This window comes from Garra rufa, chromosome 1 (genome assembly GCF_049309525.1).
Source record: "Garra rufa chromosome 1, GarRuf1.0, whole genome shotgun sequence".
Taxonomy (NCBI): Eukaryota; Metazoa; Chordata; class Actinopteri; order Cypriniformes; family Cyprinidae; genus Garra; species Garra rufa.
In genome coordinates, this window is record NC_133361.1 from 22,076,738 (window position 1) to 22,104,407 (window position 27,670).

General features: G+C 32.3%; 2 protein-coding genes across 5 annotated transcripts in view; both read right to left on the reverse strand.

Moving 5' to 3' along the window:
• plppr2a (phospholipid phosphatase related 2a) overlaps nucleotides 1-27,670 on the reverse strand; it is a 92,167-nt gene that overhangs the window by 39,332 nt on the left and 25,165 nt on the right. The gene's annotated exons all lie outside the window — the stretch shown is intronic.
• LOC141332327 (TLC domain-containing protein 4-B) lies at nucleotides 785-23,670 on the reverse strand. The gene is made up of 6 exons (XM_073837466.1): nucleotides 23,496-23,670; nucleotides 21,750-21,839; nucleotides 8,574-8,632; nucleotides 8,360-8,454; nucleotides 5,331-5,404; nucleotides 785-5,250 (listed from the first exon to the last, which is right to left on the reverse strand). The coding sequence occupies exons 1-6, from the start codon at nucleotides 23,639-23,641 to the stop codon at nucleotides 4,920-4,922; spliced, it is 795 nt and encodes a 264-aa protein (XP_073693567.1). The 5' UTR covers nucleotides 23,642-23,670; the 3' UTR covers nucleotides 785-4,919.

A 27,670-nucleotide genomic window follows, 5' to 3' on the forward strand; every position in this document is an offset into this window, starting at 1 on the left:
AAAGGTTTGTGAAACTGGTTACTAAGGTGTAACTAGGCAGTTGCATGAGGCTTGTGAAGCTGGTTACTAAGGTGTAACTAGGCAGTTACAAGAGGTTTGTGAAACTGGATAACTAATGTGTAACTAGGCAGTTACAAGAGGTTTGTGAAGCTGGTTACTAAGGTGTAACTAGGCATTTACAAGAGGTTTGTAAAGCTGGTTACTAAGGTGTTACTAGGCAGTTGCTAGAGGTTTGTGTAGGTGTTTTGGTGGTTACTAAGGCATTGCTAGATAGGTGCTAAAAATTTGTGAAGCTGATTCATGTCATGATAAAACATTTCAAAAAGTGTGTAAAATTTGGAAAGCGCAAGCATGAGGATGAATAATTTGACCCACCAAATCTAATTTTATTCATGAAACCATTCTACTATTAAATCTTAAATCTTTTTATGATTCTGATAAACGTGTAAAAGGTACATTACCATTCAAAAGATTACATTCAGCATCATTACGCCAGTCTTCAGTGTCACATGATCCTGCTGAAATCATTCTAATATGCTGATTTGAAACATGTATTATTATCAAAATTGAAAACAGTTCAGGTGCTTCATATTATTGTAGATTTTTTTCTTCGATAAACCAAACGTAAAAAAAAACATTATAACATTATTTACTGTCAATTTTGATTAATTTAATGTATCCTTGCTAAATAAAAGTATTAAAATAACTCTTCAGTAGTAACGTAAATCGTCGCTTTCAGCTATAACAATCAAAAGTTAAACAAAAAAAGTAACAAAACAGTTCAGGCTTTTTATAATCTCAAGTTTATTAATCTGTCATTTCTCATGTTTGACTGCTACTGACGATATTATTAGTGGTCATACATTGGTTTCAAAGTGTACAGTCACAGGGGCTCCAAGGCCTCTGTTGGGTGCTGATTTTCACATTAAAATGTCCAAAGACGATTGGATCCACAACAGTAAGGTGTTAAAAGAAAAAAAAGAACATAAAATCAATCAAATCAAGAGACTGGAGAACTGAACGACTACAATTATCCAACAGTTCTGTGCTCATTTTAGTATTCTTATAATCACTTCTTAAAAGACTTCTTGACTTGTACTCCAAGACTGAAAGACTATATACACTTACATAGATTTTCAATACTGGCATTGGGCTAGTCACCAAATTGCACATGGTAAATGATTCCACTGAATACCAGGCTGTCTGTACAAAACCCCGACAGCATTAGAACAAATGAAAAATCCTTGTTTAAACATCTGAACATGCAGAAAAGTCCATCTAGTCACCCTTTTATAGATTATTGCTTCTTATTGATAATCAGAAACAAATATGGGTCCTCCAATGCACCAAAGCAATTTAAAACGTCTTAATAAATCCATATAATTTAATTGGCGACTGTTCATTTTTTTTAAAACCACATGAGCTTGAAACACTGACAAACAATTTGGGGCTCCTTGTAATCATGAAAAACACTTTTGTCTGGGTTAGGATACTGTCTGTCTGCTCTACACGAGGGTCGAACCCATCGAGAGCAGGCAAGTGCAGCATAGATGATTACAAAGGACTTTGTAAACAACGTACCAATAAACTCTAATGGGACGACATTTGATATGGGGATCCCATCTACTAACTTACATTTTCCACCTTAGAATCCACAGTGATGTAAGAGTAAAAGCTAATCTGAGGCTAGATGAGGTACTAATATTACTGTTGTGTTAACTCTAGAGGTGCTTTATACTAGTCCTATCTATACTGTTATTTTGTATACTCAAATGTAGCTTATATAGCAACAGGCACATTTAAGTGACCGCTCAACAGAAAATGATCAATGTTTTTATTAATATTTACACTGCTGTTCAATAGTTTGGGATCAGTAGGACTTTTTATGTTTTTCAAAGCAGTCTTTTATGCTCATCAAAGTTCCATTTATTTGATCAAAAAAACAGAAAAAACGTAATATTATTGCAATTTAAAATTACAGTTTACTATTTTAATATACTTTAAATTTTAATTTATTTCTGTGATGCAAAGCTGAATTTTCATCAGCCATTACTTCAGTCTTCAGTGTCACATGATCCTTCAGAAATCCTTCTAATATGCTGATTTATTATCAATTTTGTAAATAGTTGTGCTGCTTAATATTTTTTGGAATTCTTTAATGAATAAAAAGTTCAAAAGAACAGCAATTATTCAAATATTATCTTTTCTAAATCCTTACTATTAATTTAACACATCCTTGCAGAATAAAAGTATTAATTTCTTTCGAAAGAGAAAAGTGGCTGATCCCAAACTTTGAACGGTAGTGTATATTTTTACAAATGATTTTTTTTTTTTAAATAAACGCATTTTTTAATGTTCTTTTTAACTTTTAATTCATCAAAAAATCCTGAAAAAGTACCACAGGTTCCAAGATTATATTAGAATGATTTCTGAAGGATCATGTGACACTGAAGACTGGAGTAATGATGCTGAAAATTCAGCTTTGCATCACTGGAATAAAGTCTATTTTCGAACATATTAACATAGAAAACCACAATTTTAAATTGCAATAATATTTCACAATATTACAGTTTTTTCTGTATTTTTAATTAACTAAACGCAGCCTTGATGAGCAGAAAAGACTTTACAAATTACAAATCTTACTGATCCCTAACTTTTGAACGGTAGTGTAACTATTTATGCCAATTTATTATTTTGAGTATCGCCAATCAGTTTGTCCAGTAGATAAACTTCCTATTGAGTTTCGATCAGCACTTCATCAAATTACAAAAATTACAATATCAATGCCACAATTGCATTCGATTGTGTTGATGTCGTACCATAAAGCCTAACCTCCTTTGCATTTCCATAAAAGCTAAGATTTTAGCTCATTTCAGACATTCTAAGTACATATAATTACATGACCAAATGGCCATTTCCTTCCCAAGTACACTGCCAGTCAAAAGTTTTTGAACAGTAAGAGTTCATGCTTTTTGAAGAAGTCCTTTAAAACTCACTAAGACTGCATTTATTTGATCCACAGTACAGAAAAAGCAGTAAATTGTTTTACTAATTAAAAAGAACTGATTTCTGTTTGAATATTTTTGAATATATAATTTATTTCTGTGATTTCAAAGCTGAATTTTTAGCACAATTATTCTAATCACATGATCCTTCAGAAATCATTCTAATATTTTGATTTGCATTATTAATAATATTATGTTGAAAAAAGCTGAGTTTAATTTTTTCAGGAAGTTCAGAAAAACAGCATTTAATAGAAATAAAAATATTTTGTAACATTATATCAATTTAAAACATCCTTGCTAAATAAAACTATTTCCATTATTCCTTTCCAAAAAATTATACTGACTCCTAAGCTTCTGAATGGTAGTGTATAATGTTACAAAAGCTTTTTATTTCAGATAAATGCCTTTTCTATTCATCAAGCAATCCTAAGAAAAATTAAAAATTGACTCAACCGTTTTAAATATTAAAGGATCATGTGACATTGAATGATGCTGAAAATTCAGCTTTGAAATCACAGAAATAAATTACATTTTAGAATATATTCTAATAGAAATCAGTTATTTTAAATAGTAAAAATATTTCAAAATTTTACTGTTTTCGCTGTGCTTTGAATCAAATAAATGCAGGTTTGGTGAGCAGAAAAAACATTACAAATCTTACTGTTCAAAAACTTTTGACTGGTAGTGTATATTTCTTTTGTCACAGCTTCACATATTCAAGGCCTGGAGGATGATTTGGTTATTTCGAATTACGGATACAAGGCAAAACACTACATTTCCCACAATCTTCTTCCATTCTCATTCAAAATAACATTCATTTTCAAGGTACCTGAATTTTAAAAGAGAAACGCTAGCTCTGACTTCAGAGGGATTTACTCTTGTCAAATACTTGGCAGGAATAAGTAATGCATATGTCTTTGCGTATACATACACGCTGTACCGCAACGTGGGTTGACATTCAAAAGAATCACAACAGCATTCATAAATCACGACAAAAGCCTAAACGTCGTTCTGGAAGCTGAAAAAAAAAATCCCATGACTTTGGCAGGAAGAAAACGTCAGAACCAGGGAAAAACAGAAGTGAGATGTGAATTTGCACCAGTTCCCATCAAGCCTCGAGCTTTGAATGTTTAAATAATCTGCATGGCGAGAACAAAACTGTTTACAACCTGTGCATGTGGGCTCTAGGAAAGACAAGAACCTGAGAAATAGATGAACCACTGCAGTTACTCGGATCTAATGCAAAGTGACCTCATGTGGTCAGAATTGAAGCATGCACACAGGTTTTCACTTTAGAAACCACCTTTCACTTCATTTCCACATGGAGAATGTCTTCTGGAAATGCGAACGCGTGATTGACGTGCAATATAAGATGAGTTCTGAAAGTCTGAACTAGAACAGCTGTCTTTTCAAGATGTTCCTCACGTTCCTCAAGTCCATAGGTGTTTGTTCCGGGACGGTTAGGTACTGCACTTGTGCTTGACACGGCGATAGAGGTAGATCTGAGGTTTCACAGAGCCGACTGAATGAAGTTGATGAATAAGTGATACACATTTATACTTGGAGGCCACTGAGGCACATCAGTGTAAATATCACAGGAAACACGGCTCTCAAAGCAACGATTGGTTGGGTGCTGACTGGATAAGGCCTTGCGATGGAGATCTGATGGACTTTTCGTGGTCACAAGCTTCATATTGCTTCTCCTTGTGCTTGGAGGCACTTTGGTTGTGTTTGAGGCATAACCGGGTTAGTTTGTCTGCACATGACATAGAGGTTAAAACCACACTGGGATTATGATACTCTCTCCTCTCAACCAAGAGCACGTCCATCCAGAGCGCAATTGAAAGACTCAGAAGTTGCTATATTCTGATTGAGAATCTGTCTAATCTAATCTGTCGTTGTTGTGTTTGATTCTCAGTCTGTGTGGTTGTTCATGTCATTTTTCTTTTTGGAGTCCACTTTACCTCCTCTTAGTTTGCCGGTGATGACCTTGTAGCAGCCGCGGGCGATTTTGTACATCCAGATTGTGTTGAGGATATCCAAACAAACGCAGGACACGATCCAGGCCACCTGAGCTGCCAGACCGAGCCTTTCGAACGCTGGTGTACCGAAGGTGCCAAACACTTTCGCCCAGTAGGGGGGCATCACGGCGATCCGCACGAGGAAGAACACGACCGCCATTGCGACGCCGTTGGCGACTACCAGCTGGTGAGTACGAGGGTAAGCTAACGCTTCGAAAAACCACCTGCCGAGAGAGAAACAGAGGTCAGGTGAGACATTTAGCATTTGGATCAATGAAATCTCAAATGAATAAATGAATCTCACCTTTGATTCACAAATGGCGTTGACAATTCTGAAATCAGTCGGAAGTTCGCAAAATAAGGAAGCACTCCACGTGACTGAAAAACACAAAAATAAAACATGTAGATCATATAGACAGACACTTGTCTGAATACCTCTCCTATGAGGAACTTGTTTTCATTTTATGAATTTATTTGATATTTTACATAATAATTGGGATTTTTTTACGTGTTGTAACCATCCTTAAACGGTGATGAATTTCTAAAGCAGTAATCAAGTTTTGTTACTGCAAAATAATATATACGTTAACTAAAATAATAAATAATAAATAATAATAAATAATAATTTCCGCAAGTTGCCAAAGCAACATTTTTCATTTTAATCTAGATGTACTAAAATTACTAAAAACTTAAAAGAAAAAAACCTATATAGACATATAGAAAAATATGACAAAAACAAAACTATAAAAATAAAAAATAAAAACTGATTTAAAATATTAATACACACTATCATATAATCTCAATAATGCTACAATAATACCTACTAAATAAATAAATGACACAAGCCCAAGAAAACAAGCAATTTGTGATATTCAAAGGCAATATCCAAAATCGCTGAAAAAAAGTTTAATTAAAAGCATTTTTGAAAACATTTTTTATTATTATTAGTATCATCATTTATTTAATTTAGATTGTTATTCAAAATAATTAAAAACAAGTAGTGAAACATTAGTATTAATATTTGAAAAGCCATTATCAGCCAAACCAGAGTCAGGGTGGTATAACCAACATGTCTAACTAACTAACTAACTAACTAACTAGGCACATATAATTAACTAAAAACTAAAATTAAAACAGTTTTGTTAATACAAAATAATCTAAACATTACCTAAAATAAAACCTAAATAAATACTAAATAAACAAATAAAAATAATTTCAAGTTGCCAAGGCAAAATTTCTCATTTTAATTTAGTTCAACTGAATGTACTAAACTAGCTAAAACAATAAGAAATATATAGACATGTAGAAAATATAAATATAAAAACTACTAAACAACAACAACAAAAAAACTATACAAAATAACAACAACAAAAAAAAAAATTAATACACACTATTATAGAATCTCAATTATACTAAAATAATACTGTAACTAACTTACTAAAATAAATAAATGACACAATATGTCTGTCTAACTAACTAATTAGGCTTTTTATAGTTAACAAAAAACTAAAATTAAAACAGTTTTGTTACTACAAAATAAAATAATATAAACATTAACTAAAATAAAACCTAAAAAAAATACTAAATAAATAAATAAATAAAAATAATTTCAGCAAGTTGCCGAGGCAAAATTTCTCATTTTAATTTAGTATAACTGAATGTACTAAACTAGCTCAAATTTAAATAAAAACAATAAAAAATATATAGACATATAGAAAATATAAATATAAAAACTACTAAACAACAACAACAACAACAAAAAACTATACAAAATAACAAAAAAAAGATACAAATATTAATACACAAAATCATAGAATCTCAATTATATTAAAATAATACTGTAACTAACTTACTAAAATAAATAAATGACACAATATGTCTGTCTAACTAACTAACTAGGCTTTTTATAGTTAACTAAAAACTAAAATTAAAACAGTTTTGTTACTACAAAATAATATAAACATTAACTAAAATAAAATAAAATCTAAAATAAATAAATAAATAAATAGATAAAATTACAATAATAAAAATAGTAAATTTAGTAAGCTGCCAAGGCAAAAATTCTCATTTTAATTTATTTTAACTGGATTTACTAAAATAAGTAAAACTTATTTTAGTAAATCCAGTAAAAAAAAAAAAAAAAAAAAAAAAAAAAAAAACTTTAAAAGACATACAGAAAAAAATATAAAATATAAAAAGTACTCTTCTTCTTCTTTCGCTCTTGGCTTGCTCCCTTTAATCAGAGGTAAAATATAAAAACTACTAAAAATGACAAAAACAAAATAACTGAAATTAATAAATAATAAATTAATATAATAAACTAAACTAATAAAAATATCCAAATAAAAACTGATTCATAATATTAATACGCATTATCATACAATCTCAATGATACTCAATGATAAAATAATGCTGTAACTTACTTTACTAAACTTCCACTAAATTCAAAGGTAATATTCAAAATTGCAAAAAGCATTAAAAGCATTTCATATTTTATTATTATTAGCATTAGGGTTATTTATTACATTTATATTATTATTATTATTATTATTATTTTAAAATAAGTAGTGAAACATTAGTATTAATGTTTAAAAAAGTCTTTATCAGCCAAACCAGGGCAGTGTAAACAACATGTCTACCTAACTAACTAACTAGGCTTATTATTGTTAACTAAAAATTGAAATTAAAACAATTTTGTTACTACAAAATAATATAAATGTTAATCAAAATGATATAAAAACGAATAATAATAAATAAATAAATAAATAAATAATTTCAGCATGTTGCCAAGGCCAAATTTCTCATTTAATTTAGTTTAACTGAATGTATTAAAATAACAAAAACTAAAACTATATAGACATTTAGAAAATATAAATATAAAAGAACTCAAAATTACAAAAACAAAACAAAATGACTAGAACTATTAAAAATAACTGATTCAAAATATATTTGTTCATTTATAGCCATATCAGCAACAATGGCTATATTTATGAAAACCAAAAAAAAAAACAAAAAAAAAAACGCTATAATAGAATCTCAATGATACTAAAATAATACTGTAACTTATTAGTTAAATGACAAGCCCAGGAAAACGGCAAATGTTTAATATTCAAAGATACAGTAATATTCAAAATGACAAAATTCTAAATTTAAGTTTTTTTTTTAAATGACGCTTTAGACACTTAAAGAAATGTTTCTATTAAGTATGTATGACACCTTCTAAGAATTGTCTATAAAAAAAAAAAAGTCAAAGTTTTTTTTTTTATCCCTATTTATAGGAAATATCCACAGTATCAAGGGCCTTTTATGTCCTTTGTATTTCTAGGTACTTACCAGCACAAATCCATAAGCATACAGCGCCGCCAAATGGTGACAGACAAAAAAGACGTCACCCATGGTACTCCAGTTACAAGCTAGTAGCACCAGGTCTGGGAGAAGAAGAGATGACGGAAGAGAAAACAAGAGAGTTAAAAATAATGTAGACAAACCTGAAAAGAGCTATGTGTAATCTGTGCTTAAACGTCCGTAATAAAACAATGATTCATACCATAGAACAAGTATCCACAGGTGATGGCCACATTGAGCTTAACCATGTTAGGATCACCCCTGAGGAAAGACAAAAAAAGGATATAGCTCAACAAAAGGCAAAAACAACAGTGTGAGAAATGCAGACAGTCAGCAATGCAAGCATTTGGACTTAACAAGTTTAACATGAACTGCTTGTTTCTGAAAGCGTCACCACCCAGTTAACCTGCAGATGGAAACCCAAAGCAGACACAAAGCATGAGGGAGTGCTGCTGTTTCTGACTGAAGCCATTTATTACTCTACTGTCACTGGCAGCACGCCACTGTCAACACTGCCAGATGTACAACCGATGTGACACAATAAAGTCATATTCCCATGAAACAATACTGCATTCATTTTATCTGGCTGAACATGGATTTGTAAAAAAAAAAAAAAAAAGGTGTTGTGAACTTTTGAACTGTCTGATATCAAATCAGTTTCATGCATTTGAAAAATATAGTAATCTATTCAAAATGAACGGCTGGATTTTTATTAACTAACATGAAGAAAGATTAATAAATAGCAATTGTATTGTTCATTGCTCATTTATGTTAGTTAATACATTTACTAATGTTAACAAATTACACCTTACTGTAAAGTGTTACCAACATTTTTTTTTTATTCTGTGTTTTATCATTTAATACAGTAAATTTATAATCAAAAATGGTAATAAATTTATTCATTAAACGTACAAAAAATGTAATCAAATGAAATGTGTGAACAATTCCTTTTAGTTTTAGCAAAGGTTTACTGTTTAAGTTAAAACATGGACGAAAAATTGTGATATTGTATGATATTCCTTAAATTATGTTTGAACAATGACTACAACTATAAAAATAAAAACAGATTAAAACTATATTTACTTATTTATTGCCATATCAGCAACAATGGCTATATGCATGAAAACCAAAATATTAAAAAAACACTATAATAGAATATCAATGATAAATGATAAATAATACTGTGGCTTTCTAAATAAATAAATGACACAAGCCCAAGAAAACAGTACATTTGTGATACTCAAAGATACAGTAATATTCGAAATTACAAAATTCTAAATTTAGTTAAAAAAGATTTTTTGAAAATGACACTTTAGACACTTATAGAAATGTTTCTAGAATGTATGTATTATTAACTGTATTTATTATTATTAATATTTTTATGCTAACACAATAAAAGGCCATTTGTTAACATTAGTTAATGTATTAACTAACCTGAACGAACAACAAACAATACATTTATTACAGTATTTAATAATCTTTGTTAACGTTAGTTCAGTGGTTCTCAAACTTTTTTATACCAAGTATCACCTCAGAAAATATTTGGCTCTTTAAGTACCACCGAAATGACCAGCATTAAAATACAGTAGTGTAGTAGGCCTCACTATTCAACTACAGCTATTTATTGTTTTAGCCACTGTAAATACACAGTTTGAACATTAACACTGTATAGTGCTACAATGTGCTGTACCTAAAAGTTAAATAAAAACTGCACTGTACAAATTTAAAACTTTACTCAAATAACAATTAAATTAAATTATATTGTGTTTTAACATTAATTTATACTTAATTTTGTGATTCCACACTTTAAGAACCACTGCATTAGTTAATAAAAATAAAGCTGTTAATTGTTAGTTCATGTGCATTAACCAATGTTAACTAACACAACTTTTGATTTTAATAATGCATTAGTAAATGCTAAAATTAATATTAACTAAGATTATTAAATGCTGTAGTTGTTAATGTTTACTAAATTAAGAAATGTTAGCTAATGAAACCTTATTGTACATTCTACTTTACAATAGTAATAAATTTATGTCAAAATTTATTCTAGTTAAGCTTTCAATGCTGAGATTATATCTCACAATTCTGACTTTTTCCCTTGCAATTCTGAGAAAATTGCAAAATATAAATTCAGAACTGCCAGATGTAAACCCAGAATCGTAAAAAAAAAGGCGAAATTCAGTCAAGAGTTTATATGTTAATTTAAATCTTGTCATTCGAGATATAAAGTCACAATTAACTTTTTAAAATGTTTTATTCTGTGGCGGAAACAGACTTCCATACTTTTCAGTTACGGTGATACTGTGTGTATTTAAAAAGAATCGCGCATTCATTCACAAAGAAAACAAACCAGAAACAAACCTACTATAGTCCATTTATTTGAAATGATTAAATTATTGTTTGTTAAAAGTATTAGTGCCATTATTTAGACAGATCTGTTAAATAAAACATATACAAAATATTAGTGTTATTGGTCTATTTTTTGATTCATTTATGGTTAGTCATAATGTCTTTTCTTCCTGTGACTACAGTATGTAAGGTTTGTTTCTGGTAGGACGCTCATTAGTGGCACACTCTAGGCATTTGCTCTGCACGTAAGGTTTGTTGTTACGGTAATGCTGAATGTTGTCTGCGTTTGTAAACCGAATCATGTTTGCATCTGCATCTGCATCTTTTTTTTGTGTGTGGAAAGTTATGAGCACTTCGAATTGTTCTACAAATGTTCTTTGTGGGTTTTGGGTTTTTATCTGTGTATAAGTCACAATAGGGCGAGTTTAAAGAGAAAGAGAAGAACATAAAACAGACAAGATCAGTCATTAGAGTATTTAGTATTTTCTACACTTGATGAGGAGGATCAACTAACCCTTTGCCACCCAACAATGTTTCTGACAAAGCTGAAGATGTCAAATTCTTAAATTATGATAGGATTAAATTACTTAAATACATTTTTAAAGTCAGAATATTTTTTATTCCTTCTTAAAAGGCAGTTTGATTTAGTTTACCCATAAATGTTACTTAATGCATTAACTATCAACGTGTAAAGCTGCCGTTATTCATGCATGAATCTGTATGACTCTAGTTGTAGTCTTTGTTAGTTCATAATTAGTTAACGCCTTGAATAATCATTATGTGATGAATTAAGTATTAATTTAGATGATTATTCATGTACTCTTATTGTAAAGTGTTACCCAGACTTCATATTTAAATAGCAGTCCTTTTACGCTTTAATATTCACAGATACTAGTCCATATTGCAATTTGATTAAATGGCACCTACTATGCCCCTTTTTACAAAATGTAACATAAATCTCAAGTGTCCCCACAATGTGTCTGTGAAGTTTCAGCTCAAAATACCCCACAGATCATTCAATTTATAATTTTGAAAATGTCTATTTTGAGTGGAAGCAGAAACACGCTGTTATCGTGCATGTCTCTTTAAATGCAATTGAGCTGCTGCTCCTGCCCCCTTTTTCAGAATAGAGCTGTGCTTTTACAGCTTGTATCTCAGACACCTTGACAAAAAAAATGTTTGGTTTTGATTATCATGTCTATCGTTCTGAAACTTTGCCTTCTCTTTCATGTCTTACTGCGCTTAAACTATCAAACACGCACAAGTTTATGGTAAAAACACACAGAAGTTACAAAAACACAGTCGGTTATGTGTGTGAAGGTAAACAGCTGGGAAAGAAATCTTGTTTTTATTAGATCTGTGTATAACGTGACAGCAGCTTAATATGCAGTACCTGTACTGGTGTCTACGCTGTTAATATGAGCCAAACAATAAAATATAAACAGAAAATCACTCACTGCTCTGGCTCTATAGCTTTAATAAGATGACATTTCTTACTTGAATGCTGCTTTTAAATACTCTAACGTGAAGATAAACATGGCAGATTGTGTGTGGTTTACCCACTGCTAATACGGCAGTGTCTGTCAACAGTCGTGGGCGGGGCTTGTAAATTGTGACGTCACATTTTACAGATTCTGCTAATGGCTTGTTAAGTGTACAGCACTACTTTTGATTTACTCATCCGAACTTTTGCCAAATTCCAAGACTTTCTGCGTCATACAGTAAATTCCATTTTAATGACCACACTCTTAAAAATAAAGGTTCCAAAAGGGTGTTTTTGCAGTGATGCCATAGAAGAACCATTTTTGGTTCCCCAAAGAACCTTTCAGTGAACAGTTCCTTAAAGAACCATTTTGAAGAAATACATTATATTTTAAAAATCTAAAGAACCTTTTTGACTATAAAGAACCTTTTAGGCATTTGAAAGGTTCCATGGATGTTCAAGGTTCTTCATAGAACCATTGATGCCAATAAAGAATCTTTATTTTTAAGAGTGTAGATTCTGTTTGCGTTTTCTGCGTCACAGAAATGATAGAGCCCTAAAACACTAAAAGATGCTCTAATAGGTCCTTTTGAACAAGGACCAGAATTAAGTAAGACACTATTCAGAACAAAAAAGCCACATAAACTAATAAACAATCGTTCCTGATGCTCAAACAGTATATAGTAGCACTACATGTAAAAATAAAATCATCCACAAAACCCTGCCCGAGACAGCATGAATGGTTTGTTTTCACGAAAATACATTCAAGTGCAGTTGACGGGGTCATTTGAGAGTTGAAATCTCTAAACAAACCCGTGCGCTCGCCATATGGAAGATGAATATCTTGGTGAACAGATAACAAGGCAGCGTTATACAGTATGTGTGTCCCTGAGATGTGTTTCTCCCTGTGACCCTGTAAAGCGATCGGGGAACTGATACATGGCGGTCGCAGGTGTCCTGTAGCAGAGGAGGTGTGTGAAACACAATCTCAATACGAGCTCCAGCGGCCTCTCTTACACAGGAAGCTCAGTTACACTCAGCGTGACTCCGCTGTCACCTTTACTGACCTCTCAACTCTCAACTCTCACTGCCCGCTCAGCGTCAATGCAAGATTTTACACCTGGAATATGAAGTCTTACATGTGCAAGTGGTTCTAAAGTATTTAGGATACTTCTTACTAAACAATTTGGAGAAAATAAGAAAGACTTCACTTTAATAGACCGCATTTGTCCATCTGTAAACAGAAATCATGCACTTTCTTGGATGCAAAAGTATATCTGGTGTTTTGCATGGGTCTGCATGTGGTCTTGGTCATCTGTCTATGTCTATCTGTTACTTCAAAACTGAAATAAACTTAATTAACAAAAACAAACGTATTTTATTTCAGCTAGTTGCCAAAGCAAAACTTCTATGGAAGCTCGCAATTCTGACTTTTTTTTCTCCAAATTGTGAGATATAACTTCGCAGTTGCAAGTTATAAAGTCAGAATTCTGAGAAATAAACTCACAATTCTGAGAAACTAAGCCAGAATTGCAAGATATAAACTCACAATGTAACTTTTTCCTCAAAACTGTGAGTTTATTTTTTTTTTAGAGTTGAGGTTATGTCTTGCAACTCTGAAAAAAGTTAGAATTGTGAGTTTTTACCTTGCAATTCTGACTATTTCTCGCAATTGTTTGTCACAATTTTGACGTTTTCCCAATTGCGAGTTACCATCTTGCAATTCTTTTTTTCTCCAAATTGTGAGATATAACTTCGCAATTGCAAGTTATAAAGTCAGAATTCTGAGAAATAAACACATTTCTGAGAAATTAAGGCAGAATTGTTTGATATAAACTCGCAATTGTGACTTTTTTCTCAAAACTGCAAGATTATATCTCGCAATTGTGACTTTTTTCTTAGAATTGCACGTTTATCTCTCACAATTCTGACTTTATAGTTATTAAGTCAGAATTTTGAGTTATTGCGCAATTCTGACTTTATTTCTCGCAATTGTGTTTATATCATGCAACTCTGAGAAAAAAGTCAGAACTGTCTTTATTATCTTACAATTTGTCTCAGGATTGTAAGATATAAACTCACAATTGCAAGTTATAAAGCCAGAATTCTGAGAAATAAAGTAAGAATTGCAAGATATAAACTCAATTCTGAAAAAAAGTCTGAATTGTGATTTTATATCTTACAATCCTAAAAAAAAGTCAGAATTGCGAGATATAAAATTACATTTGCAAGAATAAAGTCAGAATTGCAAGACAAACTCGTGAATGCAAGTTATAAAGTCAGAATTGCTCTCATAAACTCTCAACTCTAAAAAATAAACTCACAATTCTGAGAAATAAAGTCAGAATTGCAAGACAAACTCACATGTGACTTGTCACTTTTTTCTTAGAATTGCACGTTTATATCTCACAATTCTGACTTTATAGTTATTAAGTCAGAATTGTGAGAATTTAAACTCAAAATTCTGAAAAAAAGTCAGAATTGTGAGTTATCGTACAATTCTGACTTCATTTCTCGCAATTTTGTTTGACACGCAATTCTGAGAAAAAAGTCAAAACTGTCTTTATATCTCACAATTTTTCTCTGAATTGTGACATATAAACTCGCAATTGCAAGTTATAAAGCCAGTATTCTAAGAAATAAATTTCTGAGAAATAAAGTAAGAATTGCGAGATATAAACTCTCAATTCTGAAAAAAGTCACTCGCAATTGTAACTTTTTTCTTAGAACTGCGAGTTAGTTTATATCATGCAATTCTGAGAAAAAAAAGTCAGAATTGTCTGTATATCTCACAATTCTGACTTTTTTCCCAGAATTGTGAGATTTACACAAAAAAATCGAATTAATCAAATTAAAATCTAAAATCTAATGGAAAATATCAACAATAACTATAATCGTCTATCAATGACACTAAAATAGCACTGTTGTAGCCTTAAGTACATAACCTTGACATAACTTGGCAGGAAAAAAATAAGACAGCAGAATCATTACATTATAACTTAATAATTCTAACTTAATAATAATTAAAATTCCTCAGAAAATAATTTAAATGTGCCCCGTTATCTAATCTTTTTTTTTTTGGTTTGTGATCTGTCAGTATGGTTTTAATGTGGAGCATGTCATTCTGACAGTACCTTTAACCCACAATTATCATGTTATTTTATTCTTACCTGAGTACAGATAACTCACTGGTTTAAAAAAAAAAAAAAGACAGACAGATGTGGTATTAGCCTTCAAACGGACACACCTAAGCAAGTTTCTTCACCTTTGATCTCATTCAGTTCACTATCTGGACAAACAGGTTAGTTTTAGAGACGAGATTCAGACAATAAGACGAGTCTAATGTCTAATGAAAGCCATTATAGCGTAAGGATTGATGACGGAGTATGCAGTCATTTCCATAAAACACAAAGAGATCAGCTTGAAAGTTTGAAAGGCTCTGTGGAGTGTAACTCTTCAGGCGAGACTGGAGTAAATTGATGTAATGGTAATCATATTTGACTGAGCATTTCTAATTTGGCAAACAAAAGCACAATAATTGAATCAAACATTGTTTCTTTCACAAACGTGTTGGGTCATTTTACAAAATAAGTGTTTCAAATGAAGAGACAAGTCTCAAATTTGACATGATGTCAACTAAAAGGCATGTCACTATGCCCGCATGTTATGCATCAACCCAGTTACCATCATAACTACCCCTTATTAAAATAATGTACTATTTCATACTTCATCTGCTGAAAGGAGGATGATGTCAGCTTTTGAAGTCTGCAAGAACATCAAAATATCTTTTATCACTTCCTCTTTTGGCAAGTTGGCCAGAAGGAACACTCTTACCATCATTTTATACAGCAAACATCTCATGAAACTTGAAAACAAGATGTCTGTAGAAATATTAGCATTTAATTTATATTTTATAATGTATACATTATAGTATCGTTTATACATCATTATAGTTAATATTAATATTTAGAATTTTCAGTTGTCATTTTAATTATTTTTTTCACTTTTGTTGTGTTTTGATCTATATCATATATCTATATTTTTTTTTATAAATTCTTCCTTCAGTTCTAGTTATTTTAGTACTTCAACTTGAACTTTTTGAAGATTTCTTAAACTAACAGTCAAAAGTTTTTAAACAAGTCTCTTCTGCTCAACAAGCCTGCATTTATTTGATCCAAACTACAGCAAAAACTGTACAATTTTGAAATATTTGCACTATTTAAAATAACTGTTTTTTATTTGAATATATTTTAAAATGCAATTTGTTCCTGTGATTTTTAGCATCATTACTCCAGTCACATGACCCTTCAGAAATGATTTGAAATCAGAAATGATTTGCGGCTCAAAAACATTTATTATTAGTATTATGTTGAAAACAGCTCAGTAGATTTTTTTTAGGTTTCTTTGACGAATAGAAGTTCAGAAGAACAGCATTTATCTGAAATAGAAATATTTTGTAACCTTATAAATGTCTTGATCAATTGCTAAATAAAATCGTTAATTTCTATAATTTCTAAAATAAATTATATGTTAAAATATATTCAAATAGAAAACAGTATATTTAAATAGCAAAAATATAATACTGTTTTTGCTGTGCTTTTGATTAAATAAATGCAGGCTTCTTTAAAAAACATTAAAAATCTTACTGTTCAAAAACTTTTGACTCATAGTGTATATTTATTATATTTTATAACACTTTACATTTATCTCATTTCAATTAATACCTTGAGCATGAATTTTATATCTTTGTTTTTCTGCATATGTTTGCTTTTTAAATATTTGTCTATATGGTTTTTATTAATTTTATTTAAATTGTAGGTTTTATTTTGGCACCTGATTTTGAATTAAATAAAAGTTAGAGATGTTGTCTTGCCAACTAACTAAAATAAATGTAGTTTGTTTTCTTATATTTTGTATTATATAGTAGGTATATTTTATTTTAAGTAACAGCAATGCTTTTTGACAGTTTTAGTTTTTAGTTGTAGTTTTGGTAAACTACATCCAGGCCTTGTGCACAAGTAATGGCTAAACTGTAAAACTGCCAACTCTATTACCATCGGCTCTGAAATGCATTAGTTAAAAACTGATGTATATTGATATTGATCAGTGTAGCTTGAGATGCACAATGCAATTTTACCTACACTCAAAACTGGATATTTAAAACTCATGCAGTGGCTGCTCAGACAGGTCACAACAAGAATAGACAAAACTTAGTACAAAAAAATGTTTTAAAAAGAAATGTACTCAAAAAACATTGTCATAGAATGACACTGTATCAGTGGCGGCTACTGGTCTGTCAAATAGGGGAAGCTCATTTTCGGTCTACATCATAAAATTGTCTATTTATTTAAAAGTAAATTCTGCCCTACGTTCCTTTTCAAGAAAATGGTCTGTGACCCTGTCGTACCAACTAGGCGTCTTTTCCAGTGACTTTTCGTGTGCAGTTTCATATGAATGAATGTTCAAAAAAAAAAATTAAACTCTGTAAAAGTGAAACAAGGAAAATCAAGCAATTTCGCCAAGCAAATATAAAGAAATAGGTTGCAGCAGTTTTTATTTCGACTGAACTTGAGAAATCCACGATGGGACTGAGCGGCCGCAGAGAGCGCGAACGAATAGCTTCAGCGATTCCTTATAGGACAAAATCGCTGTCAGTCAAAAGGAGATGCAATCTTTCGACAGACCCTCCAATCATCACGCAGAAGCTCAGCGTCCAGGCCAGCCCACTCCTCATTCACCCCCAGAGACGCTGAGCGTCCGTGGGCGGGACATAATCGCAGCGTTTATCCAATGACCGTCTAGTTTCAAAGCACTGAAAAAAAACCTTCAAAGCAGCCCCATTGAAGTCAATGGACGCTGGGCTTCAATGGGGAAATGCACTGTGACGCTACAGGAATGTATGAGAAGAAAATCAAGTCAGCCGACCTGCTATATCTAACTGATTCTGAACGAATTCGTCTTTGAGATGAACGTTTTCTAACGCATTTTTAGTCAATAAAATGTTAATACAATAGTACGTAATTTGACCATTAATTTTGTGACATTATAGGGGAAGCTGAGCTTCCCTTGCAGTCTTAAAGAAATCGCCACTGCACTGTATGTATTAGGATGTGGATGTTATGAGAGTTTGATGGGAATGGGTTCTCAGCAGTCTCCCTCTCTCCTCTCTAATGCTTTTTTTGGTGTGTTTTTTGGGGTAGCATTACTGGCCGAGACAGTCTGTAGGACTGTCACATGATATGGCAGAGGAGGGGGTCTGGGAATCTGTTGTTTCCTGTTGAAAAGGCGCCTTGTTGGCAAGATTAAAAACTCTCTGATCTGAGAGAGTGAGAAGCAAGAGAGGAAAAGAAACACTGAAAACAGACAGAGACATACAGTTCCCTCACTGAAAGAACTGACTCGCACAGGTGACCAAAGGAAATTGAGGTGATGATGAGTAAGGGGAAAAAAAGAAATAAAGCGAGAGCAGAGGTGACAAGCAGAAAGAGAAAATAGAGAGAAAGGGACTCAAGAAGAAAAAAAAATCGAATTTTCTATACATACACTACATTTTGTTTACTGACTTTATATAAAGCTCAAAACAGTCACACTCTGAGACTTTATCAAGTTGGTCTTTCTATACTCTCTTACCATTTCATAGCAATATTATGGAAAGAGGGCTCATATTTTAGCTGGATTTTAGTTTCACAAGACATTAATTAATGGACTGGACTGGTGTGGATTACTGTGATGTTTTTATCAGCTGTTTAGACTCTCATTCTGACGGCACCCATTCACAATAGAGGATCCATTGGTGAGCAAGTGATGTAATGCTAAAATCTGTTCAGATGAAGAAACATCTACATCTGGGATGGGCTGAGGGTGAGTACATTTTCAGTTTTGTAATTAATTTGAAATTTGGCATGATTCAAGGTTCTATATTAAATGACTTTTAATAAAATCTCTATGCAAAAAAAAAAAATAGGAAAAGGCTGCAGAAAAATTATTAAATAAGCAACTGTATAAGAAATGGCAAAAGAATAAGATATGAATATTAGGGCTGGGTTTTGACACAAATTTGAAATCGATTCGATTCAGATTCACAAGTTTGCGATTTGATTTCTGATTCGGTTCAACATTGATTATTTTGGATGAATATCAGGTACAGTCCACGCCAAATTTTCTAAAAGAAAAAAAAAAATCTCCTAACTGCTGTAAAATATACATGAGAGTCAGTTGGTACTATATTGCTATAATCTTGAAGGTTAAAATGAACTGCTTTATACACAAACGCTTAGATCACACTCAATGCTGTTTATATAATAATGCATCTACTATTACATAATTACATTTCTACTCCAATTCGTTTTTTTGAAATACAAACATTTAAATGGTGGCTGTCATAAAAACTTGATGGATTTATTCAAAAATTAAACATGATAATGAATATGATACATGGTGAATATATTTTGTTATATATCGAAATGCTCCTCTCTAGAGTTTATTTTTCTAGCTGACTAACATGTTTTATGGTCACTGAATATGTTTTTTCTGAGGTAATGTAACGTTACGTGACATTGTTTACAAGCTTTTTGAGTAAATACATGAGACAGGATATGGATTTCGTTAAGTTGTACTCTCTTTTACCATACCTTCTGACATTCATTCATGTTTATTTCGTGCTAAAACTGCATTTATTGATTGAATACTGTAAGAAAATGGACAAATTTGAAAATCCGAGTACCAAAGCACAAAGCTTATTGCGATTTATCAAACAGGAGGTGGCTACAATATTCTGTTCATTAACTGAAAGCAGGCTAGACTAATCGATTCTTGGGATTTAAGAGTCAATATCGTTTCATAAAATTGGGAATTGTTTAATTGAGATTAACTGATAATTGATAATGAATGTTATATGGTGAATGTATTTTGTAAAATGCTCCTCTCTAGAGTAAATTTTTCTAGCTGACTAATGAGTTTTTATTAACTTAATATGTTTTTTTCCTGAGGTAATGTAACGTTACGTGACATTGTTTACAAGCTTTAACACTGATGTCTTTCCGCCACTGAACACTGATTGAGTGAATACATGAGACAGAATATGGATTTTGGTAAGTTTCACTCTCTTTTAACATACCTTCAGACATTCATTCATGTTTATTTCATGCTGAAACTGCATTTATAGTTTGAATACTGTAAGAAAATGGACAAATCTGAAAATCTGAGACCTTATTTCCTATCAAAAATAACAAAGCACAAAGTTTATTGCGATTTATTAGATAGGAGGTGACTACAATATTCTGTTCATTAACTGAAAACAGGCTAGACTAATCGATTCTTGGGATTTAAGAGTCAATATCATTTCATAAAAATGGGAATTGATCAATTGAGATTAACTGATAATTGATAATGAATATGTTGTATGGTGAATATATTTTGTTTTATATCGAAATGCTCCTAGTTTATTTTTCTAGCTGACTAATGAGTTTTATGGTCACTGAATATGTTTTTTCCTGAGGTAATGTAACGTTACGTGACATTGTTTACAAGCTTTTACACTGACGTCTTTCCGCCTTTCAAACACTGATTGAGTGAATACATGAGACGAGATTTGGATTTCGGTAAATTGTACTCTCTTTTAACATACCTTCAGACATTCATTCATATTTATTTTGTGCTGAAACTGCATTTATTGTTTGAATACTGTAATAAAATCTGAAAATCTGAGACCTCGTTTCATTTCGAAAGTAACTAAGCACAAAGCTTATTACGATTTAACGGATGGGGGTGTGCTGCAATATTCTGCTCAATAACTGAAATGATTGAACAGACTAGACTAATCGATTCTTAAGATTTGAGTCAATATTGTTTCATAAAAAAGGAATTGATTAATTGAGATTAACTGGGAATTGAGAAATCGATTTTTACCAAGCCCTAATGAATATATTAGTGAGGTGAAAAGGAGACATATGCTCTGTTCCTAGTGAGCTGCTTTGCTGTGTACTGTATATCTTTATCAATCTATCTTTAAACATTTTATGTTGCTGTCTATCTTTTGCAACAGGCTTCATGTCAGGAGCTTATGAGGCCTTAAAAATGCTGTCTCGGTAGGCAGCTCACTAGGTTTTGGAGCAGAGCTATAGAGGAGAGAGGACGTGACAACCACTAAAGACAAATTACCATTCTTCCCCTTCAGGATGCAAAGATGCAGACCAAACAGGCAGCAGGCAGTAAAGGAAAGATTAAAGAGAGGGAAAGAAGAAAAGAAAATAAAAGACAAGAAGACAAATGAGACGGCAGTTGTGTGCACTGTGTGTGGCTACAGAGGACACATTACTGATGACAGAGCAAACGTTTCAATTGAAACTTTAGGATAAAGGGAAATGTTTCTCAGTTGGACATATAGTCCATGATACTGAGATGTGAATATTTTTCATTCTTGATTTTGGGACATATATGGCTTCAAAAATAGCTGAAAGATGCCTTTTTGATTTTGCAAAACGGAAAATATCAGTATGAGATCCAAAAAAGCAGCAGATTTTTTTAAAACTCTCTGAAACTTACCAGACGGGGTCTTCATTGACGGCATCGTCGTACCAGAGGATATAAAGACAGAACAGCCCCACAATTAATGCATGGACTGTGGACACCAGCCTGAGGACATAACAACAACATTTCAGTAATCAAAGATTGAGTTTGGGTTTGACTTCTTGTACAGTTGCCGATTCAGTTCAATGTTTCAATTCCAATGCATGAATTGAATTTGACAAAATTTGGCAAATGCTGGCACCAAATAAGACACTTAAGTACATAATTTATTAACTGTACCAAGGGCAGTACAAGACAGTTTGGGTTGAGCAGGACGAAGATCAAAATTTTGCACACTGGGTTCAAATGAAATCAGCATTTAGGAATAAGATGATAACATGATGCTGACACAGTACAAAATGGTATCTACAGCAGTTAGCTGACAAAGAATGAGCTATGATTTGATCTGATCTATTAGCCTGGTATACATGTGTGTGTTTCATCACTGAGGTGAAATGTTTCATCATTGAGGTGAATGGTTTTAAGCAGATCTGTGTAAGCCAATTCACAAAAGATAAGCAAACTATTGTGCAAAATGCTTCGTGTTCTTAAAAACACACTATACTTTTAAATGTATTATAGTAGAATTGCTAAAAAGCAATGGTTGTTTAACTAACTTTCAGAAAATGCAATCAGTAATCAATGCGGTTGGTTTTGTGCTCCCATTACAACCTTAAAACATTTATATTTCCTAAAACAGAATATCATATTCACTAAAGACATGTCATGACTTTCAATTGAACATCTTCTAGAAACAATTTGGGGTTAAAAACTTGGGTGGTCATCCTCTGATGTTTATATAACCATTTAAAGTATTGTACAGAGACCTATCTCTTCCTAACTTTGTGCTGTAAGGTCAAAGTTAACCAGGTTTGAAAGATTACATAGAGGAAAGGTGATTAGACCAAACTGGCTACATTTCACAATACAGCACAGAGATCACTAGATCTCACTTTTGTTGGGCTATACTTGCATTCGACAACATTACGAATGATATTTGGAGGGTTGTTTGTACTTTTGAAGACATTCTTCTTAGCTTATCGGGTTGTTTCAAATATTAAGTACAGTATTACTTTACAAAAGCTTAATAAATCAACAGATTTACAAACATAGCATTTAAGATTTAAGTATTAGACAAGGCAACCAAATGTTCAAGATAGCATGAGACAACATAAATTTGATTATACTATTGTACTATTAAAATGTAAAATTCATGGATAATGTCATGGCAGAAAAAATTATTTTTAACTGTATAATTTTATTCTTAATTTTTAAAAAAGAAGAAAAGATTTGAGAAAAGATTAAAACCAGTCATAAGGGTCAAATCTGGAATCTGAGGGAGAGAATCGCCTTTAAAGATGTTCAAATTAAGTTCTTAGCAATGCATATTACTAATCAAAAATTAAGTTGATTTATATTAACGGTAGGAAATTTACAAAATATCTTCATGGAACATGATCTTTACTTAAATATCCTAATGATTTTTGGCATAAAAGAAAAAAAAAAATCATTCATTTTGACCCATACAATGTATTTTTGACTATTGCTACAAATATACCTGTGCTACTTAAGACTGGTTTTGTGTTCCAGGGTCACACAGAATTTAGAGAATTTAGGAGCATGGAAGAACACACTTACAATAATCTGTTTACCCATCCATCTATGCTTGCATTTCTAACCACATTTCTATTAGAGCAGTGCTAAGTTATATGAGGCTCATACCTGGAGTTCCAGTCATTGAGTTTGTGCGGAGGAAGTTTCCCATAACCCTGCGTGAAGTTGGAAGACAGAACCGGACTGACGCACGAGAAGAACAGCTGGAACCCCACGAAGCTGCCGGCCACCACATACACCTCTTTCATATCCATCTCTCATCTGCACAAGAGACATCACAACACACATCGTCACATTTGTGCTATCTCTAGGCAAATGAGCTGAATTTGAACTTCTGGCAACGTGCAATCTCTTACCAGTCAATACCACAACTACTGCCCATTCATTCATTTGACAAAGACTATGTGTTATGCATTAATCTGTTTGTGAGTAAAGAAGCAGAGTGACTAAGTTATTAAACGTGCAATATTGTGAAAGAATTCATTGTTTTCAAATATTCAAAGAAGATTATCATGGTGGGAAAAGAGTGACGGAGAATGTGAGAGAAGGAACAACAAAGACATGAAATGTAATGATTATTTCTTTTTTTTACATACAGTTGAAGTCAAAAGTTTACAAACACCTTGCAGAATCTGCAACATGTGAATTATTTTACCAAAATAATAGGGATCATAGTGCATGTTGTTTTTTTTTTTTTTTATTTAGTATTGACCTGAACAAGATAAGAACAAAATAAAAATGTTTACATATAGTCCACAAGAGAAAATAATAGTTGAATTTATAAAAATGACCCTGCTCAAAAGTTTACTTACAATTGATTCTTAATACGGTGTTGTTACCTGAATGACCCACAGCTATGTTTTTTTTGTCCCTTGTTTGTCCTGAACAGTTAAACTGCCCGCTGCTCTTCAGAAAAATCCTTAAGGTCCCACAAAGTCATTGGTTTTTCAGCATTTTTGTGTATTTGAACCCTTCCCAACAATAACTGTATGATTTTGAGATCCATCTTTTCACACTGAGGACAACTGAGGGAAACACAATGCATTAAGAGAATTTGAAGATCAGGGTAAATGCAACTTATTTCGTCTATTGGGGGACATGCAAGTACCTTCTGTGGCTTCTGCAGGTCAGTACTAAACGAAAAAAAAAAAAAAGATATTTAGGCAAAATAAGAAAAATCTTCATTCTGTTCAAAAGTTTACACCCCTGACTCTTAATGTATCTTTTTTCCCTTCTGGAGCATCAGTGAGTGTTTGAACCTTTTGTATTAGTTGGATATGAGTGCATTAGAGTCCCTCTATATCTTATTCAGGTTAGCACTAAATAAAAACATAAAAACATCACGCATTTTGTATGATCCCTCTTATTTTGGTAAAATGATTAACATTTGCAGATTTTGCAAGGTGTATGTAAACTTTTGACTTCAATTGTATTTAGCAGATATATTGTTATTTACGTAAGAATAATGTTCTTCCTAACTGTCATTTAATATTTTGTATTCCCAAATATTCTTTTCTATTTTAGGTAAAATGTTTAATTTATTGTGTAGTTTCAAAGTCTGTGCATTGCAACATTAGAAAATTATCATGTGACAGTTAAAGTTATTAAATAAACACATTTCATGCGTTTTATAATACATTTTGCAGACTACAAATGTTAAAAGATTTGATAGTTAAGATTTACCAGTGTAAAGTTTTGAATTGTTGCTCAAAATCATACAGTCATTGTTGGAAAGGGTTCAAATACACAAAAATGCTGAAAAATCAATGACTTTGTGGGACCTGAAGGATTTTTGTGAAGCACAGTGGGCAGTTTGACAGTTCAGGGACTCATGAACAACTATAAAAAAAAATAAATAAAAAAAAAACAGCTGTGGATCATTCAGGTAACAACACAGAATTAAGAATCAGGTGTATGTAAACTTTTGAACAGGGAAATTTTTATATATTCAACCATTATTTTCTCTTGTGGACTATATGTAAACATCTTTTTTTATGTGAAATATCTTGCTCAGGTCAGTACTAAATAAAAAAAAACAACAACATGCCTTTTCTAATTCTCTCTTATTTTGGTAAAAAATTCACATGTTGCAGGTTCTGCAGGGTGTATGTAAACTTTTGACTTCAACTGTATGCATTCAATAATGCATTTCGCAAACTGCAAGAGTTAAAAGATTGTATTGATTTGTAGAAATTTTAAACAATGCAACCTCATGTGCTGGATAGTATAAATAAAATATATATAATATTATGCTTAAGAAAATAAAATGTTCTCAGGAAAATATAGTCGATTCATTTAGCAGGCTTTTACCCAAAGTGACTTACGATGTACATTTTCACTAAAAATCACTAAAAATATTCATCTTAAAAGAATAATGACTAGAAAAAGAGAAGATTTTAAGACATTTGAGAGAAAACAAGCACAGGAAATTTCATTTCTCAGGTCAATGTCTCCAAATCTCCGAAAAATGAGCACCAGAGGCAAAAGGAATGTAATAAGTGTGTGTCTCATTATAGAGTGGGTCACTGACCCCCAGCATGCTGAAGGGTCATATTGAGTCATCTGGTATTTTTCAAGCTGTATCACTGTATCAAGCTATAACAAACATTTCTTCTTCATACAGCAATAAAACATCTTCTAACCTAAACCAACCAAAAACAAAACACACAAACATCCAGCTGTTCTTTTCAAATTCTTACGCATGGAGCAAACTGTAGGCATTTAGTTGAACTTCTAGAAGAGAGGGTGAGGAATCCATTGCGAAACCTCTCTTGATCGGGTCTAACACACAAACAATGGGCTCAAGTGCACTAATCCCACCAGAAATGCGAGTAAACATGCACTTTATTGAGATTAAACTAACAAAGGTTTAAATCATTTACCCAGGTACTGGCATGAGTGCAACAATAGGACATTGATTAAAGAGGAGCAGATTGGGGCATGATGAGATCTGCACAATGTCTTTCTTTAATCTAGTAACAGCCACCTCTTGCCCTAACTTTAACACTTCCATTGTAAATCTATTTACAGACTAAAAAAGGTAACTGGCAACATGTGATCTCCCGTGAGGAGGGCACGTATGGTGCACATTCTGTAGCAATGACGCACGCCGAAGAGAGGGAACATGCTTCAGGTAACCTTTAAATAACAAATAATCGACCACCGCATTAACCACAGACTTTCACACGGCTGAAATTAATAACGCAAATGAATGTCAATTCCATATTAAAGCTGCGAGCAGCGATGAACGGGCCCTCGCACCTGGGCTCACCGCCGACCGGTGGCTTCAGGAAATCAGCAAACAGTGGGCAGTATGCTTTTAATACAGTAAATATAGAAAAAATATGTCATAAGTCATTTAAATGTGCCAAACTTGCCGCTGCCAGATGGTGGCGCTATGCCTGTAACTAATTATTGGCATGTAGATGTGTTCAGGCCAGCACTATTATCAAACATATGAAGTTTGGTGCAGATTGACCTTGGTATGTTTGAGTTAGTGAAAGATATGATATATCCTGCTGCCAACAAGTGGCGCTATGATAATATCTGAACATTAGTCTTTAGGTGTCTTCAGGCCAGGACTCTTACCAAACCTGTGAATTTTGTGGCAGATCATACATTTTATGGCTAAGTTATAACCACTTCTATGTCTATGCAGAAACATCAAACTTTGTCAGGCCACCACGGATATGCCCTTTACTGAAAACTCAAGATCTTCACAATTTAACATCTCTAAGGCCTCAAGATCAGACTGACCAAATATAATGTTGCTTTAATTAAATGCAATCAATGCAAGGACTTCAGATAAATGCCAACTGTGAACCAATATGCAAAATTTTCCCTATACTCTGATGATGATAAGAACATGATTCATGATGATAACAAAATGTTATTATTGCTTGCTTTACGTCCACCACTTCTGCTTAAATGTCATTGTTACCTATCTGTACAAGTTTTGTGTGGATATTGCTTTGCTGGTGACTCCTCCTGTTACAAGACATCACTCTTAAGCGCTACATAACTAAGAATCAATAAGGAAAACGGTGCCCAGTTGGCACATGCATTCACAGTAACCCTCTTCTAGTTTGGATTTTAAGTTTACAGAATTGAAAGGGTTAGACTTTAAAATCAACACACAGACACATACACACAAAATATAAAATGTTGCCATCCAGTTTCATTTGTTAAAATTAACTATATTAGTTAACATGACCAATACATAAATAGCATTTATTAATGTTAATTAATATTAAGCTAAAACAAGTATTCATATAAAGTTTATG

Bases quoted from the DNA above. Each gene is read 5' to 3' on its own strand.
- LOC141332327 (XM_073837466.1), bottom strand. From the start codon at position 23,641: ATGGATATGAAAGAGGTGTATGTGGTGGCCGGCAGCTTCGTGGGGTTC. The intron at 21,840-23,495 runs GTATGAGCCTCA...TTATGTCCTCAG, and splicing joins CTCAATGACTGGAACTCCAG to GCTGGTGTCCACAGTCCATG. The intron at 5,405-8,359 runs GTAAGTACCTAG...TGTGTTTTTCAG, and splicing joins ATGCTTATGGATTTGTGCTG to TCACGTGGAGTGCTTCCTTA.